Here is a 19,488-nt window from a genome sequence, read left to right on the forward strand (position 1 = left end):
TTCCAATATATATGTATAACAGATAAACAATTAATAAAAATCGATACACACTCTATGTCCAACGTTTCTTTTTTTATTAAACGGAACACACCGTTGACTGAATCTAAGCAAATCATAATGTTGCGCAAAGTGACGCACAGCGCATGCGCAGAGTCAGCGCCGAGGCTCCACCCCCGGGCTGGTTCCGGCGTCTGTCAAATCAGAGATTGCGAAAGTTGGAGGCGACGCACATTTGAGAAATGGATCCGGCGACTCAAACACTGTAAGTGTACATTTGAATGCTTCCCATTAAGTTTAATGTAACGTTGTGAACGAAACGTGACGGGTTATTCTCACAAATACAGAACTAGTTCTGCATAGCAGCTCGTTAAAGGAGAACGAACACTAATTGACGACAGTCCCAAGGCGTTCAGAGACTGTTATAACAGCGATGACACCGCATCCGATCATAATACATAATCTATAGAATATATATCACAGGCGCTCTTGATTATACCTTTAGAGCCGTCTTATGGTTTAATGCGTTGTCTTTATTCATTGGATCGCTGCTCTACTTGGCGTTTGTCTTCTGAAATACACACAGTGCGTTAGGAATACACACAATGCCCTTGCGTTGTTTCTGCAGGGGTTGAAGCTCCTAGGCTACGCTTTTGTTTAAACGAAACGTGCATTAAATGTGTGACGTAATGACTAATGTGACCAGTGATGTTATGAGTAATGTGTTCAAATGAATTGAAAAGGGAAAATAATTCCTGAATTGTATTTTCCACATTGTTATGGAGTTGTACACTAATGAGCCGAATTGACTCCCAGCAAATTGTCTTATCATCTATTAATCAACACAACAGTATGTGTCTGCCTATTGAGGCTGTCACAACAACAAATCTTTTGTTTCCTAGCGGACATTCTTTACCACAATAAAAGCCCCCTCGCGGCCAGGTATGACAGATGATCAATCGTCATGGAAACCACTGAGATGAGCGGCAACTCGTCCTCCGGCGGGGAAGACATGGACCCCCACGCAGCGCACGCGATGATGTCCATTAACAAACTGTTCCCGGCCCTCCTCGAGTGCTTCGGGATCATATTGTGTGGTTACATCGCCGGCAGGGCCAACATCATCACGTCCACACAGGCCAAGGGACTAGGGAATTTTGTGTCAAAGTTCGCCCTGCCCGCCCTACTGTTTAAGAACATGGTGGAGTTGGACTTCGGGGACGTCATCTGGCCGTTTCTGTGGAGCGTGCTCATCGCCAAAGTGTCCGTGTTCTGCATTGTCTGCGTGCTCACCTTGTTTGTCGCCAGTCCTGCCAGCCGGTTCTCCAAGGCGGGCCTCTACTCAATATTTGCCACTCAGAGTAATGATTTTGCCTTGGGCTATCCAATCGGTAAGTACTGTACACCTTCACCAAATCGCCTTGTCTGTGTCTGTCCCATTCTTCGTCTATTCCCACAACAATGCATCTTATCAGTGTCTGTTCATCTGCCTTGGGAACACGCTGTGCGGCCTTCTCGGCTTCCATTAGGCGCTTATTTGGATAAGTGAGCTGATATGGAAACACAAAGAAACGCCGCTGCTTCGAAGGTTATGTTAGTAACGGATCCGTCCCAAGTGGTTCGGCTCTGGGCTGCACCGGGATCGGGTTCCCCGTTCTCAAAGTTCTCTCCTCTCCCCTCGTCTCCGACCGCTCCACAGTCAACGCCCTGTACCGGGACACCCACCCAGAGTACCTCCAGTACATCTACCTGGTGGCCCCCGTCTCCCTGGTGCTCCTCAACCCCATCGGCTTCGCCTTCTGCGAGGTGCAGAAGTGGAAGAACCAGGGCGACCGGCAGCAGAGCAAGCTGTCCATCGTGGGCCAGGTGGCCTTCCAGGTGCTGAAGAACCCCGTGGTCTTCATGGTCTTCGTCGGCATCATCGCCCACTTCCTGCTGCAGCAGAGGGTGCCGGCCTTCATGGTGGACTTCGTGGACGGCCTGGCCAACTCGTTCGGGGGCGCGGCCCTCTTCTACCTGGGCCTGTCGATGGTGGGCCAGCTGACCAAGCTCACCAAGTCCACGGTGGTGGCGCTCATCCTGTTGGTGACGGCCAAGCTGTGAGTGGGCGTCCAAACTGCTCGTCCTGCAGTCTTTGATTGTTGTGTAGGATGGCCTCAAACTAGAACGCGGCCTGTCGTGTGTTGTGTTGTAAAAAAAAAACAGACCTTCACCTTGGAGACTGATAACACGTGACACACATAACCCAAGCGTTAGGAAGAAGGCCAGCCCTCTCAGTTCTCTATAATCAACATACCTTTTTAACGATATACCACGTTGTTGACTCACACATTTAGTCACCCAAGCAGACATTCTGGTCCAATCAAAGCCTGCAATAAAAAACGGCTTTGTCTGAGCTTTTAACAGACTAACATGTGTGCGGTTTCTGCTAGCTCTCCGTGCGGTACGGCTGTCATGGTGACCCCCCCCCCCCCCCCCACCCTGTGTCGCGCTCCCTCTTGTCAGGTTGGTGATGCCGCTGATCTGTAAAGACATGGTGGACCTGCTGGACAATACCAACACCAGCGCCGCCAACCGCTCCAGCCTCTCCAACTACGCCTTCATCTACGGCGTCTTCCCCTCCGCGCCCAGCGTGGCCATCTACGCCGCGCACTACAACATGGAGCTGGAAGTGGTGCGTGGCCTCCGTGTGTTTCTTCCCCCTCTGTGGCGATTCAACGAGATCGCCGCCTTATGCTTAAAGCCGCTGTGGTTAAGATTTTAGAGAGAGCAGAAGAGGGACATTTGATTGATCCCCCCCCCCCCCCCCCCCCCCCCCCCCCAAAAAAAACATCCCCTCTCTCTCTGCTTCACTCGCTACGTTTCTCCGCAAATGAGAAGGGTTTCATTTCACGCACCCGTTACATTTGGGTTCCTCAAACCGGTCAGGGAAGGAATGCCCTGATTGATCCTGAAATAAAAAATGCGTCTGTGTCTGTCTGTGTCTGTGTCTGCATCTGCGTTGTGCAGGTGACTTCCGGGATGGTGTTGAGCACCTTCCTCTCGGCTCCCATCATGTACGTGTCGGCCTGGCTGCTCACCATCCCCGGCATGGACCCCAAGCTACTGATGGAGTCCCTGAGAAACGTTAGCTTCGACATTAGCATCGTCAGCTTAGTGGCACTGGTGAGTCATGTCCCTTAAACCATGTGTCTGCGGCTAGCCGTGATCTCACGTTGTTGCTAGCTGTACTAACTTTCTCTCATGGCTCTGTGTGTGGGGTGTGTGTGTGTGTGTGTGTGTGTGTGTGTGTGCCATTCCTTGGGTTTAGTGTGTTTATTTATAGTTTATTGTTTTTGCAACTGAGGCCATTTATCATAGGATCACAGGACAACACTGAACAGGTAATATCTGTTTTGCGTCAGGTTGAACAATTAAACTGAAGGAAGTGGGAACCGAAATGCTTCTAACACCTAGTTTATTAGATTCAAGGCCACATAATACTTTCTTTCCGGAGAAGTGAACTACTGATGGAACAGAAGTTTCAAAGTCCACTGGGCTATGTTTGATTCTTATCCCGCTCTCAGCTGCGAAAGGAGAAGTCTGAATGCTTTCAGACATGTGTAACACTTCCCCATTCAAAGCTTTTCTAAGTAAAAGGGGTACAGCAGCATATGGCTTGGCATACACTTTTGCAAAAAGGTGGTTTCGTGTTTATTTTTATTTTCTTACGGTTTCATGCACACCTGTTTAATAGTTAACGTGTAACTACATTACACGTTCACAATGGCTCCACTGACACAGACATCTTTGTTTGAGCTTGTTTATATCGTATGTAACTATGTATTTTGTCTCTGCTTGAAAGGTTTGGACCATAGCCGTCATGTTTCTCAGTAAGAAGTACAAGCGACTGCCTCACATGTTAACTGTCAACCTCCTGTTGGCCCAGGTGAGTCAAGCAATCCTTCACATTCAAAACTTCTTATTAAATTCCTTATTTACTGTTATGACCAAACCACAATGCATACCAGGTTAATTGTACAGTTATGCTATAACCGTTCTTTTTCTTTCTTTCTTTCTTTCTTTCTTTCTTTCTTTCTTTCTTTCTTTCTTTCTTTCTTTCTTTCTTTCTTTCTCTTCTTTCTTTCTTTCTCTTCTTTCTCTTTCTTAATAATCAGTCTCTCTTCTTAATAACCTATTATGTATTTCTTATAATTCAGAACTAGCATCCACAGATATATTTTCTTCCCCCGTTCATCAAGGTGTAGTTTCCTGGTTATGTTGATGATTAATTTGGGTTTATGTTTGACCCGTGTCTACCCACAGCTCCTAACCAGTATTGGCATGATCCTGTGGAACTTTGCCGGGAGCTCGGACAATTTCACTGGGAAGGTTTTCACGTTCATGCTGCTGTTCACCTCCCTCAACAGCACCTACGTCTGGCCAGGTAGCCGCCCCTCGAACAAACACCTCGCCCACCGGGCGTCATGGACTAGGATGACATTATGTTGATATCCTGTTGTGTTTTTGTAGGGCTCATCGTTCTCTGCTTGGTGCTGATGAAGAGGAGTGATGAGCTCAAGGTTTACCCGGGACTCCTGGTGATCATAGGCTGGGGGTGGGTCACTGTCGGTCAACGCACACGCACACTCACGCACGCACGTGCACATGCACACACATACAGGCACAAGCACAGGCACACATGCACATGCTCACATATGCAAAGTACAAACACATACACTCCCAATGTACATGCAAAACCGGTTCTTCCTGAATAGGTGTAACAATAACAGGTAAAACTACTTGTGTTATGAGACGGAGGTTAATCCCTAAATCTCCCCGCCTTTTTGCAGTGGTTCCATACACACATCTGGGATTGACATGCAAGATATATTGTGCAAACCAATGAGGGAAGAGATGCCCTTATTGATCAGAAACGAGTAGAGGGGCAGGCACAGTCAACTTAAAAACTGATATTTTCACAGCCCATTGCACTCACTAAGAGCTTATGGATGGCTATGCAAATGATAACAACATACACTCAAATAATGGCTGTTAAATTTTACCGACAGCACTTTGCCCTCATGTTGTGGAGAGTGCACACTTTTTATGACATGCATTTCCGTCCAACAGCATACATTCACTTTTATTTCAGCCTTTCAATCATAACTGTATAGGCTGAAACTGACGTGTTGATGCGGTAGTCGTTTGGTTCACACCTATTGTCTATCGTCTTACACCTCTGTGAAGGTGTACAGAGATCTAAGACCATTCATTAAGTCAATATTTGTAATGCGTAGCAGAGCACTGGTCTCAGTTCCAGACACTCGTGTTCTGAGTTGTCTTCTGTTTCCTGAAACAGGGTTCCTGCCCTAGTGACTGCAGTGTTGCTGATTTCTGGGGAAGAGGGCGACTACACAATTGACCCAGCGTTTTTCTACGGCAGGCCACAGGTGCGGTCGCCCCCACCCCCCCATGTTTTCACCACAACCACAAAATGGTACACAGATGTTCTCTGAATGCTCCGACAGAGAATCGGAATGTGGCCTTGTTTCCAGTTTAAGTTTTTGCATTCCGAGGAATTTCTCACAGAACGATGGTGTCATGATATCAATACAAATACAGGAACGACTTCAACATGTTCAAATATATTCAAGAGAGAGCATATTCAAACCTAAAGTGAGATTCACGATAAAAATGAATGCATATTCTGTGAAAATTTTAAAAGTCCCTTTCTCTCACACGCACACGCACACACACACACACACACACACACACACACACACACACACACACGCACACATCCTCAGTTGCCTCACAACACTTAGTAACGCAGTTACATTTCCACTTATCTAATCTAATTAATTTCTCTAATCTCTTCCTCGTCCACCAGCTCATCTGCAGCGCGGTGGTGCTGGCCCTCAGTCTGCTGCTGGTCGGGGGGGCTCTGGTGGGGCTCAGCAGGGGCAGCTGGGAGCCCAACTACCGGGTCCTGGGGTCCGACCGGGCCGCCGAGGAGACGGCGTCCGGGAGAGAGCCGCCTCCGCCGCCGCCACAGGGGGGCAGCAGCGCGCCCGTCGTCGAGGCGATAAGCATCAACACAACAGGTGCTGGTGGTTGTTGTCCCTCATCAGTCGAATCCTCCTGAGTCATTGTTGGGTTAACTTTAACCGTTGAAGCCTGCGGGCAACATGTGTTGAGGAAGTGTTAGTCCACACAGGCATTTCCTCTCTGCAAAGTCTCGGCCTTGTCTCGGATCAAATGACCACAAAGACTCGCAAAGAAAAAGTATTATAGGCTCAAAGGTCGAGTGGCTTTTCAGTTAAGTCTGTTTATTATTATGACTGGTGTAGCGTAATCTAGCCAGTCACCAAGTGCAATAAGTCTAGTATTAAATGCTTGTGTACAGTGTGAGTTCACCAGTGTGTACCGAGACTGTTATAACACATGACTCTCACTTTGTTATCAGAGTGCCACATGTGCGAGTGTGCGCCGGTCGAACCCATGCCGGATATGATTATCAGCACAAACATAAACGACGCATCTACAACAAACCCAGGTGACGTACTGTTAGCCAACGGCCAATGTTTAATGAAGGCCATTTTACCTCCATTAAACATTGACAGAAAATGTCTTTTTTTCAATGGCTGGTAAATCGCATTTAAAGCTTTGACTATTGTATACTAACGATAGCCACATCTGTTTTTCTTGCACCAGAGCAGAATAACATTTCTTTCTTAAATCCCAGATCATTCATTTACTTCAGTTCTTAAAAAATAACGCTATATTCTTCAAGATATTTTTTAAGCGTTCCAGTCCAACATTTCAGCGTTGCGTTCTACCGCCCCCTGCAGGTCAATGTGGGAACAGCTGCGAGGTGCAGGACTGTCTGCTGGTTGAAGAGGAGGAGCAGCAGCTGCTCAACCTGGTCACAGACCGACAAGTGGCCCGACACTCCCTGCTCAGCCTGCTTCTGACTGTCAGCCTGCTGGCTGTGAGCAAACATAAGCACTCCCCTTCACTCATCCACCACTGCTATAATGAACCTAACCACCTAGTTCAGCACTGCACTATGAGAAACAAGTGCTTTTTAAAAACGGTGTATGTGGAATTAAAAATGTTATCTTGATAGCTAAAACTTAATAATATAACTATTGCTAATTTTTTTGACATTTACAACTGACTGTTTCAGTTGTTGCTGTTTAACACAGCGTTTCTATTTCCGGTTCCGACCGGTTTTCTAGAACCTATCCAGCTGCCTGTGGCTGCTCTTCAACCACGTTCCCGGTCGGCTGTACCTGGAGCTGCAGTTCTTCTGCGCTGTGGTGAACTACGGACAGGTAGGAACTGATCACAGGTCGTCCACGTCCCTATGTGAGTGTGTTACCGTGGTTACCGCTGATTCGTATCCTCCCCTCCGCAGGGTTTCATCTCCTTCGGTTTGTTCGGGCTGGACAAACACTTGATCATCCTGCCGTTTAAGAAGAGGTACATTAAGCTCCCCTCGCCTCCGTTTCAGTACGACGTTATTTTTAAGGTGCACTTATTGTAACGAATGTTGTTCTGATGTGGGGGACATCAGGTGGCATGATCTGTGGAACAGGAGGAAGCGGGAAGTGCGAGTGCCGAGCGAGCTGCCCGTGGACGTCCAGATGACCTGCCTGCAGTTCGTGAAGTACCACAAGGACCAGTGTTCCCAGGACATCGTCAAGAAGAAACGGTAAGAGAGCTCGCCCAGACTGCTCTCCCGGCCAGGGCCGATGGACTGGGGGTGTAAGGTGGACAGGCTTGGGGGGGCCCCAAGGCAGAGGAAGGCACATGGGAAGTTTTGATTTCGATTTTTCTCTTTTGATTTTTCTACCACCCCCTAGCGGTAGGAGCCCCACACTGCGCCCAGTGGACAGTTTTACACTGTGTTTAGGTCACGCGAATGAGCGATCGCGACGTTCCTAAATTACGTAATAAAAAAAATAAAAGTCTTGCAGGTGCGGGGAGCGGACGGCGACTCACACCTTCCTGGGCAGCGACCTGGTGGCCTGGCTGCAGCAGACGGGCCTGGCCCAGGACCGGGGCGAGGCCACGCTGTACGGGGCCCGACTGCAGCAGGGCGGGGTCCTGCAGCACCTGCGCCAGGAGCACGACTTCCAGGACAGCAACTTCTACTACCAGTTCACAGACTCAGCCAGTACGGGGTAGCAGTAGCCGCTGACGGCGGTTAGCTGTGTTTTGAACGGGTGCGCTTAGGGACCGTGTGGAAGAAAAGGATTGCAAAAGGGTGAAACGTGGTGTGCGCACGCGCTACATGCTACAACTTGAGATTGTAGGTTTCGATAGAAACTGCATGGAAACTGAAGAATAACATTCTCGGCCTCTAAAAACCCGTGCTTGATGGCCAACCGTATCACAACGCACGTACAAGTACTTCCAACTGACTGAAAAGATTTGCTGCTTTTGTAGTAACTAACTCAGGGATCGGAAGTCCTTTTTTTATTTATTTTTTTGCTTTTACTAAAAAAAAGGAATAATGGACATTCTTGAGTACTACTGATTCTGTGGAAATTGTTTTAACGGGCATCAAGAAGCATGTATTTTATTTGTATTTATTAACAAACATGTTTTCATCATCTACAAAATGATTATACAATATGATTGTAGCACTCTGCGGTCTGTAGTGGAATCTGACACACACAGGAAGTCGTATGTGCCTTTTATTGGACTGTCATAGCGGGCTATGATATTTGCTGCTTCAGCCGCTAAATCTATTGCTAGCTAATCTCAATACATTAAGATTTTTTTTTTAAATTAAAAACAAGTTAAGGGAAATTATTTCACTGAATAATGTGCATGTGTTTGATCATTTTAATATCGTCTTTAAACTGGAAGAACGGGCTGCAGGTAGTACATTTGCATATTAATAAAATAATGTTCATGAACTGGTTGTTTTGTAAAATAACATTGGATCAAGATCAATTACTATATGCCTCCATCTCTTCCTGGGCGGTGTTTGAAAACAGATTCACCAATGAGGGACCGTCGTCAACGGTCAACACCTTTCACAAGAAACACCTCCATCTCAGCCAGCTTCTTCTTCTCCAGATCCCTCATGTTCTGCAAAATCTGCTTTCCTCTCTCCTAAAAAGTCACAAACAGAAGAAAAGCTTCAGCCTCCGGTGAATTCAGAGGACCCAGTACCTTCATCTGTTGATGCTCTCCTCGGGTGAATCCACAAAATCCCGAACCTTGGTTGTTTCAATGATGGCGGACGCGACTTCGTGCTTGAGGAACAGCGGGTGTTTCCGGTCGGGCTTGCTCTTGAAGCGCGGTTTCTGCTTCACGGGGTCGTCCGCGCCGTACCAAGGAGAGCAGGTATGCTTCAGCTGTCTGATATCGGGCACAAATATGAACGGCTTGAACACAGACCTGTCCGAAGCAGATAAGAGAGAGAGGAAGGGGGGGGTTACATTTACATTTACATTCAGGGCATTTATCAGACGCTTTTATACAAAGCGACTTACAATAAGTACGTTTGTCAGAAGAAAGAAAAAATATATCGCTGTCGGTACAGTAAGGATTTTCAAAGAACCAATTGTCCTTGGTTCGTAGTGAAAAGATGCACAACACGGAGATGAAAGGAATTTGTGTGATTACAATGTATTTATTCGTGTTTTTTGGCCCACACTGTTTGCTTTGACCCATAGATGTTACTCAAAGCCTGTGGAGCCTGTCGCACCAGAATGGAACTCGCGCACTTGCACGTGGATCATGAGCATGTGATGAATTAAGTCTTTAATCCTTTCTAATACCTCACACTGCCACCTCACTACGGAGCTGCGTGGATCGCTGTACCTTTCGGGGTCAGGGGTGGCGGTGAAGTAGTGCACCCCACTCCGGCCGGGGACCCCGGGGATCACAGACACCATGCTCCCCGCGCTCAGGAAGGCCCCCTCCATGTTGATTCCGCTCTCCTTGTCCCGGAGGATCTCCATCAGCGTCTGAGCTGTGATGTGACCTGCAGGTTCAGAAAACAGAATCTATAATTATCCCCATGTCGTTCAGCAGCTGTATCTATATAAACACTCTGAGACACATTCGATAATAAGGTCTTCTTTACTGACAGGAGGGGGAAGAGAGACAGGGAAGGGGCTTCAGCCTGGGTTTCCCCAAGGCCGTGTTGGTCTACATGGTTAAGACTAAGATTAGTGGCTTGAGCCACATTAGGGGGCGTTTGTATACAACATTTATTTTTTCGAATGGCATGTGGTGTACATGAACTCACCGTTGCTTTTCTCCATCATCTTCTTCCCTTCACAGTAGCGGCTGTCCGACGCCTCTATCCGGGCCGTGTTCATGTACGAGTAGGCTTGGGCGAAGTTGAACTCTGAGACCCCATCCCACCAGCCCTGGCTCTTGGCGTACTCCCTGAGCTTGGGATGCTCCTTGTCTATCCTGGTGGTGATGCTGTACTCGTTGGAGATGTTGCGGAAACCCTCTGGAGATGAGAAACAAGATACTCGGTATTAACTCAATGGGTGAATTAATGCAGAGCAGGCTTTCATTATGTAGCATTTGACACAAGCATCTCAGGAATAGTTTGACCCCAGCTCCCCCCGGTCGCATGTACTCAGAACATTCAATTCTGTGGCGATGTCAGTTTTGCAATATTTATTTGTGTGAGTGTGTTTGTTACGGTGGTGATGTGTTAATGTGCCTGAGAAAACATGTGCAAATCAATAAACATTGTGGAGGCATGTTAAGCGTGGCAGTTTGCATAAATCTGGAAGGATCAGAATTAGAAAGCTAGCAAACACTGCACTCCTGCCTCTGGCGACAGCTCCGGTTATGGACCATAGCTAGCTTTGCCATATTTGAACAATAAAACGAAAGTGTGTACATACTGTAGTTGACCAATGAAACACTGGTTCACACACAAACTCAAGCTCCTGAGGCTGACAGAAACAGGCTTTGTCCGGTGCCAAGAGGGACGACCAGTGGACGTCGATGACAGTGAAATCGTAATGCTTCAAGAACAGGAACGTCCTTCACAATGGAGGGAGGTCCATTCACCACTACGACGTCTGACTACCTGTCACTCTCTCCGCCGCCCAGCGCTGCCCGGACGTCTCCAGCACCCAGGCCTCTGTCCGGTCTGCGATGAGGAAGCTGTTGTGGTACGTGAAGTTACAGTTGTCCTCCATGCAGGAGCCGCCCGTTCCGTGCATCTCCAGCAGGTCAGTGATCACGTGCAGAGCCTTCTCAGCCGTGTCGGCTCTCTCCAGCCCAAGTCTGTTTAACAAGGCCGCGGTATTGATATGCTTCAGCCAAAGCGTTCTCATGAACGGCGTAGTTAAGTCAGCATGATGATCCCACCCCAACCCACACACACTGAACAATGTGCAAGGCATTATGTTTATTTATTTATATCTATCTCTGGCTCTTTTTTTTTTTATTATGTGCAATGATGCTAATTTTCTATTGACTTTTATAGACTTATTTTGTCTACTTTACCGTTTGTCCATTTTGTTGTTTGTCAACTACACTGTCTGTTGCAACTGGATAGCTGAATTTCCCGAAGGGGATGAATAAAGTATCTACCTACTTGATTAACTACATAGTTAGGGTTTTGTTTGACTTAAATAAATCCTTTATTCACCCAGTATAGCATGTATCTGCACATGATTTCAATAATCACAAAGCGACTCATGTAACGTTATATTTTTCTTTAAAAGTACACCGAAGACCACCCACACAGGATATCCCCGCCAAAAGCGATGATGAGTGGACAACTGTATCACATTAACACTGGCATTACAATCAGGCTGCTCACCTGACCAGATCCATGCCCAGCAGAGCCTCTTCCCCGTCACAACCCTCTCTCCCCCACACCGCCTCATTCCCGATGCACACCTGGTGCTCATTGGCTCCCATCTCTGCACCCCACAGCCAGGCAGGTCTGCTCAAAACCACCGCGTGAGTGTGGGCGGCTTGCTCCACCTCTATATAGGTACACTTTTTAACAGAGAGAAGGGGACAATCGAATCATCAATTATAAGGGGAAAAGGCATAACGATTGAACACAAATTCAACATATCGTGAAATAGTTTATTTACCTCCACTTTCGTCCCTGGGTCATAGTCATTGGCACGGAAGTAGACGACCTCCTGAACCTCATCAGAGGGCCTGTCCGCGTTCTTCCCGAACACAACTCGCTGTCCCTCAGTGGACGGAGGCAGAGCCACGAAGGTGTCACACGAAGTTGGAAACATTGTGGATGGATACAATCCTAGGAAGAAAAGCACAACACACACACATTATTTTATTATTAATGCAATGTGTCAAATTAAGGTGTTTGCTTGAAAACAAGGTTACTTCAGTTTAAGGTAGACCAATTTAGTGTTATTTGATTTGATTATTAAATTAGTATAACCTATTCGTCTCATCCTATATGTAAAATGTAAATGAAAGCCGCTGTTACCTGTATCAGCAATGTGAAGACTTTGTAAGTAGTCGTGACAGCGTCGGCTTACTGTCCACAGGGATCGTCCACTACCTCATACTTTCATTTCAGGTCACTGACATCAGTTTCATTTGAGCTGCAGCGCTGTTGACCCCGGAAAGAAAACATCTACTTTAGCCTTCTGACCCGGAAGCAGTCGTCCTCCGTCAGTTTCATATCTGAACCTGCTCTAAACCATAGCCAAAAAACACGTATATTTTATAACGTTAACTGGTCGTGGTTGTGTTCGACTTTGTGGGTTATATTGAGTCGTAACTCACGTTGTTTATTTGCTGAGGTTTAGTATGTGACTACTTCGGATTCCCTTGTAAAGTAAATAATTAAACGAACACTCCGTGTGTTTACAACTTCTCACATAACTGGGTCGGTGACTGCTTAATCATGGGAAAGTCCTTTGCGAACTTCATGTGCAAGAAAGATTTTCATCCTGCTTCAAAATCTAATATCAAAAAGGTAAGTGTTTGTACAGAAGAGCTGGTAGGCTAGCTACCAGGCAGCTAGCAGGGTATCAGGCTAGCAACCGGAAGTTGTTTATATTGTTTTATCTGCAACATGCTACATTTTTGTTGGCATAATTAAGTAAACATGAAAACTATTGTTGAATGTGAAGAATGCACCTCTTACTTTGTGTGTGTGTGTGTGTGTGTGTGTGTGTGTGTGTGTGTGTGTGTGTGTGTGTGTGTGTGTGTGTGTGTGTTTGCTGAGGTGAGGGTGCATTTGAATGTACATTTTAAAGGAGGTAGAGTTCTAGAACATGAATCAATCATGTACTTTATGTCGTTGTGGTAGGTATGGATCGCAGAACAGAAAATAACCTACGAAAAAAAGAAGCAAGAGGATCTCCTCTCTGCTTACACGAAGGAACAGGAGATCTACAACAATCGGTGAGGCCAACATTGCACAGTTCCTCTACTGAAACATAATATGTATAACCTGTACACTTTAAGCATACTTGGACATACTTGGTGGGCTTTATATTTGTATTACAAGTGCTCCGTACTAATGGGTTTTCTTAGAAGTCACCCTTTATAATGACTCCATGTCTTGCGTGACATATTGTTTTAATGTGCTTCATATTTGTTCTCTTCTAGAGTGTTAATGGGAGATGATCGCGTTAAGAATGGTCTGAACTTCATGTATGAGGCTCCACCCGGAGCTTCCAAAGGTAAATCCCATTGTATTTATGTTGATGATTTGTGTACACATGGACTAATACTTTATAGTATAAGATATGACTTCTAATTGTTACATTTTTTCTATTTTGATCAATAATGAAGAGGAAACCAAGGAGGTAAGATGATTTACACTTCCATTATAATTAAAGTGTAGGCCAGTCTTGTTATGTAAGCAGTGATGGAACTGCTTGTTAGTCTTAAACCCAGACTTACCTGCCGCATGACACCATCCTTACATTTGGAGGCATGGATTTAAAGTTGTTAAAGAAAAGTGATCTTTTGCGCAGTTCAATCCATTTTTTGTTTGAAATGCGTTATGTTTATATCGGTATAAGAAATGGTTAATGTTGGATAAGAGTTTGGTGGCGTTAGGGTTAGAATCTGTGTTTCATAGCCAGCATAGAGTCTGTGGAATGAGCAGGCTGGCTCCGGAACCTCTGCCGCTCATCACCGATGTACCGTCTGACCGTGTTGCCTGTCATACGTCTCTTTGCCAGGAGGGGGAGTCAGAGTACAAGTTTGAGTGGCAGAAGGGCGCACCAAGAGAGAAGTAAATGCACGCATGGACCTCATGATCACATTTAGGAAATGTCCACATGAATATTCATGTTAATGAAATGTATTGTCTTTGTCTTATAGATATGCGAAAGATGACATGACTATAAGAGATCAGCCATTTGGAATCCAAGTGAGTGAAACTTCACCCCTGCTCTAAAAAATGACATATCATTTAATAATCGATTAGATTTTATTTATTGATGTCTTATCATATTTCAGGTTTCCTGCAGTTCAAAGTTTAAAATAAGTCATTTATTATTATAACGACTAATTATTATTAAATATATAAATTATAATAATGAGAACACATCAAACTTTAGAATACATTAATTAGCTTTATTTATCATTGTGTGTATTTAGAAGCAGATGTTGGGTTTTCTAATGTGTTTAATCTCAGCAGCCAGACCGTAAAATCAATACACTGTAGCCTGAATGGATGCATCAATGCTCAATGATTTCCCTTTAGGTGCGAAATGTGAGGTGCATCAAATGCCACAAATGGGGCCACGTGAACACGGACAGAGAGTGTCCTCTGTTCGGGCTGTCAGGGATCAACGCCAGCGCTGCCCCCACTGAAGAAGCAGCAGGTAGTCTGATGTTGATATTAATGGCACAAACGCATGTGTCCTACAAGCACAATCCAAGCCTGGCGATCTGATTCTGACACATCTTTTTTTAAGTATATATACTTTATTATATTTATGACGTACTTTTGAAATTAATGTCTTACAATTAGGGAATTCTGTTTTTTTTATTAATGTGTTTACTGCATTATCTGTTTTGTGTGTGTGTGTATTGTGACGCCAAACAATCGCCCTCATTGCTTGTGTTGTGTCGGCTTTGCAATACACATGTGAACAAAGTGGTGGTATTTATGTGCAGGACTCCACTTGTCTGCCAGAGACGGTGGGTGTCAGTCAGTCACGGAGCCCCTCCCTTCCACCGCACCTCCAGTCGGAGCTCTGATTTGACTCCTGAAATCAGAGAGTTCGACCGTAATGTGTTTACCCCGCTAGCGTCCAGAGCTAGGTGTCGCCGGTGAAGTACCATAATGGCGCCTCCCCCCACCTCCCCCGCCCCATTTGTGCCGAAGGAAAGAAACGCAATTATTGTGTATTCTGAATCCCCTAACGGCTGCTTTGGCAGAGAATGATATTGTATGATTTGCTCAGCCGGAAGTGAAGTGAGTTGATTTGAGGCCCCGTCCTGTTAACAAAGCCGCCCCTGAAATGCCTACTGTGGAGGTAGTGGTTGGCACGGGCTGACATCAATGGGACTCTGAGACTGTGATTTGTGCTAACAGGTCCGTCGATGCACCCCTCCGAGTTAATGGCAGAGATGCGAAACAGTGGGTTTGCCCTGAAGAAATGTGTCCTTGATAGAAACGCAACGTTTTGTGATCCATCGCAGGTAATCGCAGCCGCTTACCCTCTCCTCAACACACACACACACACACACACACACACACACACACACACACACACACACACACACACACACACACACACACACACACACACACGGGCCCATAAAGTAACCCACTTATATACATTCCCCTCCAACCTGAAAGCCAATGTCCTTGGAAGGTCCCTCATCTACGCCATGATTGCTGCTGCAGACCAGTTTGTTTTGAGATTAAAGCAATGAACTGTTCCCTTCTGAGCAACGTGTGGCCAAATGTGGGATTCGCCATTAATATATACACCTTTTGATGGGTCTTGTAGTTTATATACAACGCACACACACACACCTACCTCGGGGGCTGTAGCATTGCTGGTAGATATTAATGGCAGTGTCTATAATGGTGTATATTCGTGTTCTGGGTTTCAGTGCTGTTTATTTTTGGACTGATGTTTTTTCCTAGGAATACGTAGCGAGTGAGGAGGAGGAGGACCCGGAGGTAGAATTCCTCAAGTCTCTCTCCACCAAGCAGAAGCAGAAGCTCCTACGGTAGGCCTGCTCTGAGCCATCCTTTGTGACGGCTCTCTGGCTGTCGTTCTGTTCAGCCTACATCCATGCTTTTAATATCTTGTGTGTTCTTTATTATCACCGCGTCATATATAAAATGTGTTGATACTTGTTGGCTTTATTTTCCTTTTTGTATAGTGAACATAGTTAGTGTATTGTATTGAGAATATAATTATGATTATGATAGTTTTAATGTTAAGAAATCATGTTTAGTTCCTAACTATGATGTTAAACCGCTGCTTGTTGCCGGGTCCTCCCCTAAACCACCGGCTGGAGAACTAAACAGGATGCGTGTCTTCATTCAACAGGAAGCTTGATCGGCTGGAGAAGAAGAAGAAGGCCAAGAAAAGCAAGAGCAGGAAGCAGAAGAAGAAGGAGAAGAAGGAGAAGAAGAAGGAGAAGAAGGGCAAACGGAAGCACAAGAAGAGTCCGGGGAGCGGCAGCAGCGACAGCTCCAGTGACTCCAGCGACAGCTCCGGGGACTCCTCCACTGACTCCAGTGACTCTGACTCCAGCAGTGGCCACGGCAAGACGGACAAGAGGAAGAAGAAGAGCAAGAAGGGGAGGAAGACCAGGGCCCGGGAGTCCTCCACGGAGGCGCTGGCCCAGGGAGAGAAGCACCCGACGACTGAGAGCAACAGAGGCTCCTCCTGCAGGAGGCCAGAGGAGGGGAGAAAGGAGGGAGGACAGGAAGTCGGGGACCCTCGTAGTGGACCCCCCAGGGCGGAGGTCAATCTCAAGCAGGAGGGCAGTCAGACGAGGGAGAGGCAGGCCAGCAGAGAAGGGCAGAGAGAGGGGGCCAGCTCCAGGATAGAGCAGGACCTCAGGAGAGGACCGGACCGAGGCAGAGAGGATGGAGGTAACGACGGAGTCGACGGAGGTAAAGATGGGGCTCACGGTAGAGACAGAGGCGACAGAGGTAGAGACAGAGGTGACACGGGTAAAGATGGGGCTCACGGTAGAGACAGAGGCGACAGAGGTAGAGACAGAGGTGACACAGGTAGAGAAGGGGCTCACGGTAGAGACAGAGGCGACAGAGGTAGAGACAGAGGTGACACAGGTAGAGAAGGGGCTCACGGTAGAGACAGAGGTGATGGAGGTGATGTCGAGGCTCACCGTAGAGACAGAGACCGAGGGGACCGAGGTAGAGAAGGAGGTGACGGAGGAAGAGATGGGGGTCACGGTAGAGACAGAGGTGATGGAGGTCGAGACAGAGGGGATGGAGGTCGAGACAGAGGGGATGGAGGTCATGACGGAGGTCGAGACCGAGGTGATGGAGATGGGAGGAGCTGGGAAGGGAGAAGAGAACGAGAGGAGAGAAGGAGGAGTAGGAGCCCAAGCAGGAACAGAGAGGGAAAAGACAAGGGCTCCCATAGAAAATGATTCGTTTTCGGTATTTTCTAAAAGTACAAAAACTTTTCAAATGTCGTCGTTTTATTTGAAAGGGCATTTTATCGGCTACCTTTGGTCAACAGTAAACGCTACCACTGTCGTTTCACTTTCGCGGAAATATATAAGGCGGTATATTTACTGTCAGTAGAGGGCAGCAAAGGACAGAAAATGATTACGGCGGACTGGGCTGCAACCGACAGACGTCTGCTAATTGATTACTAAATAGCGAAACTAAATCGCAGCGTTTTTTTGATGCCTTGGTCAATTCGGCTTTTTTTTTAGCAGGGAATCCGTTTCAAATCTCGTATGTTCATAAATTCTGAACAAAGCTGTATTTTTATTCTGCATGAGCGCCATATGGACATGTGGTTGCTGAATGATGTTTAAATTATGTATTTTGGCGTTCGATAATCCAAAATAAATTATCTGGAAGTTTTGATTTGAATGGTTTGTATCGGAATATTGCATTGGAAAATATTGACATTTTGGTAGGATAGGCCTGATCTAAATGGCTCCGTTCTTCTCGGTTTCGGTCAAGTGCATGTTATTAGAAGTTGTCATCACAGCTTGAGCTAGACATAGACCTGCAAATAAAACCATAGACTCATTGTCGCTGTTGTTCGACGAGTGTTAACAAAATGGAGCAGTCACGTTTTGTAGACGTTGCGTCTAATAATAAAGAGATTATGGTGTATCTGCGTGATTTGGTCTGGGAACAGTGTAGGCTACTACCAGTCAAGATCACATGTGAACATCCTATAGAAATTAAGGAATATTTTTCGCTACATCCCAACAAACTTAAAGTAATTCTTTATATTAATCAGATTGAACATTGATTGGTTAATATTAAAACGGAATTCCTATTTATTTTATTTTTATTTAAATCACAAATTAAATGCAATAAAACATCAGAACTATATAGAAAATCTTTGCAAAAATTGAAGGGCCTCTATATTTAGTCTGTTGTAATTAATAGGCCGCATTCAACATATAGGCTTATATTCATTCTGATGCTGTAAATTAAAACCAACTATTCAACAAATAGGCCTATACATTTATTCTGATGCTTTAAATAATAAGCCACTATTCAACATATATCCCTATATATTTATTCTGCTGTAAATAATAAGCCACCATTCAACTTGCAGCCCTATATAATTATTCTGATGCTTTAAATAATAAGCCACCATTCAACTTAGAGCCCTATATATTTTTTCGCTTTCGGCAAAGCGTTTTATTTTTTATTTTATCCCTACATTTTCAATTGCCATTATTATAATTCCTTTAAGTTTTCACTCTGGCTGCAGGGACGCTCGTTGGACAAAAGGAAACGACAATAATTCCCTTCTATCACCTTCTGGTCAATTTCACCTCCTTTTCAGCGCGTCTGGCCCGCACGAGACGCTGCTCCTCTGTGTTCCCAGGCCCCGCGATGTAATTATTCCCGGGCTTTTTCTTTGGGAATCGGACGCTGCACTGCCTCCGTACAAAGAGCCCGGGGAGCATCCTCGAACCCCTTTCAACAACGGGGGGCCACAGATATTCAAATAGCAGCACGCGGAGGAGAGGCCAGAAGCCATTTGCTTAATGCCGCGTCTGGGGCGCCTCAGCGCGCGGGGCGGTCTGACCGCTCCGCCCGCAGAGGCGCTCAAGACGCGGCATTAAGCATGTGGCTTCTGGCCTCTCTCCTTTCAGAAGGTTGGAGACCTGTTTCCCCGGGAAAATCTCCTGTTTTTTCACCCCTCTCAGATACAGATAGAGCCGTGTTTTTATCCTCAGTGAACCATCCACCGCTCGGTATGCAAATGGCGGCAGTTAATTTGGACAATTAGAATAAATATTCAGGGGCCCTTTGTCGCCAACCCCCCACGGAAGGGCCCGGATAAAGTGAGGCTGAACAAAAGA

The 19,488-nt window shown here is 46.1% G+C and overlaps 3 protein-coding genes across 5 annotated transcripts; 2 read left to right on the forward strand and 1 right to left on the reverse strand.

Moving 5' to 3' along the window:
* Positions 1 to 152: 152 nt before the first annotated feature.
* On the forward strand, positions 153 to 10,783 carry gpr155a (G protein-coupled receptor 155a). 2 transcript variants are annotated; one of them, XM_056579585.1, is made up of 16 exons: positions 153 to 262; positions 900 to 1,388; positions 1,697 to 2,096; positions 2,503 to 2,671; positions 3,007 to 3,162; positions 3,842 to 3,925; positions 4,303 to 4,423; positions 4,510 to 4,594; positions 5,339 to 5,429; positions 5,870 to 6,083; positions 6,446 to 6,535; positions 6,831 to 6,970; positions 7,221 to 7,316; positions 7,400 to 7,464; positions 7,559 to 7,696; positions 7,954 to 10,783. In XM_056579585.1, exons 2-16 carry the CDS (start codon positions 962 to 964, stop codon positions 8,183 to 8,185), a joined length of 2,508 nt encoding a protein of 835 aa, XP_056435560.1. In that variant the 5' UTR covers positions 153 to 262; positions 900 to 961; the 3' UTR covers positions 8,186 to 10,783. The 2 variants fall into 2 exon arrangements, with proteins under 2 accessions (XP_056435560.1, XP_056435561.1); XM_056579586.1 differs by having other exon boundaries at positions 7,962 to 10,782.
* Positions 8,396 to 12,574, reverse strand: scrn3 (secernin 3). The gene is made up of 8 exons (XM_056579588.1): positions 12,449 to 12,574; positions 12,084 to 12,256; positions 11,801 to 11,982; positions 11,060 to 11,259; positions 10,253 to 10,465; positions 9,823 to 9,985; positions 9,216 to 9,396; positions 8,396 to 9,108 (listed from the first exon to the last, which is right to left on the reverse strand). Exons 2-8 carry the CDS (start codon positions 12,237 to 12,239, stop codon positions 9,013 to 9,015), a joined length of 1,191 nt encoding a protein of 396 aa, XP_056435563.1. The 5' UTR covers positions 12,240 to 12,256; positions 12,449 to 12,574; the 3' UTR covers positions 8,396 to 9,012.
* Positions 12,575 to 12,626: 52 nt separating this feature from the next.
* On the forward strand, positions 12,627 to 19,112 carry cir1 (corepressor interacting with RBPJ, CIR1). 2 transcript variants are annotated; one of them, XM_056580467.1, is made up of 11 exons: positions 12,627 to 12,943; positions 13,280 to 13,374; positions 13,582 to 13,655; positions 13,768 to 13,781; positions 14,163 to 14,215; positions 14,305 to 14,353; positions 14,690 to 14,810; positions 15,527 to 15,633; positions 16,088 to 16,173; positions 16,500 to 17,416; positions 17,450 to 19,112. In XM_056580467.1, the coding sequence occupies exons 1-11, from the start codon at positions 12,872 to 12,874 to the stop codon at positions 17,572 to 17,574; spliced, it is 1,713 nt and encodes a 570-aa protein (XP_056436442.1). In that variant the 5' UTR covers positions 12,627 to 12,871; the 3' UTR covers positions 17,575 to 19,112. The 2 variants fall into 2 exon arrangements, with proteins under 2 accessions (XP_056436442.1, XP_056436441.1); XM_056580466.1 differs by having other exon boundaries at positions 16,500 to 19,112.
* Positions 19,113 to 19,488: the final 376 nt, after the last annotated feature.

Source organism: Gadus chalcogrammus, chromosome 20 (genome assembly GCF_026213295.1).
Source record: "Gadus chalcogrammus isolate NIFS_2021 chromosome 20, NIFS_Gcha_1.0, whole genome shotgun sequence".
NCBI classification, from domain to species: Eukaryota; Metazoa; Chordata; class Actinopteri; order Gadiformes; family Gadidae; genus Gadus; species Gadus chalcogrammus.

Bases quoted from the DNA above. Each gene is read 5' to 3' on its own strand.
- gpr155a (XM_056579585.1), top strand. From the start codon at position 962: ATGGAAACCACTGAGATGAGCGGCAACTCGTCCTCCGGCGGGGAAGAC. The intron at 7,317-7,399 runs GTAGGAACTGAT...TCCCCTCCGCAG, and splicing joins CTGTGGTGAACTACGGACAG to GGTTTCATCTCCTTCGGTTT. The intron at 7,697-7,953 runs GTAAGAGAGCTC...AAAAAATAAAAG, and splicing joins GACATCGTCAAGAAGAAACG to TCTTGCAGGTGCGGGGAGCG.
- scrn3 (XM_056579588.1), bottom strand. From the start codon at position 12,239: ATGTTTCCAACTTCGTGTGACACCTTCGTGGCTCTGCCTCCGTCCACT. The intron at 11,983-12,083 runs GTAAATAAACTA...TCTGTTAAAAAG, and splicing joins ACCCAGGGACGAAAGTGGAG to TGTACCTATATAGAGGTGGA. The intron at 11,260-11,800 runs GTGAGCAGCCTG...CTTGTTAAACAG, and splicing joins CTGGGCATGGATCTGGTCAG to ACTTGGGCTGGAGAGAGCCG.
- cir1 (XM_056580466.1), top strand. From the start codon at position 12,872: ATGGGAAAGTCCTTTGCGAACTTCATGTGCAAGAAAGATTTTCATCCT. The intron at 13,375-13,581 runs GTGAGGCCAACA...GTTCTCTTCTAG, and splicing joins CAGGAGATCTACAACAATCG to AGTGTTAATGGGAGATGATC. The intron at 14,216-14,304 runs GTAAATGCACGC...TTTGTCTTATAG, and splicing joins AAGGGCGCACCAAGAGAGAA to ATATGCGAAAGATGACATGA.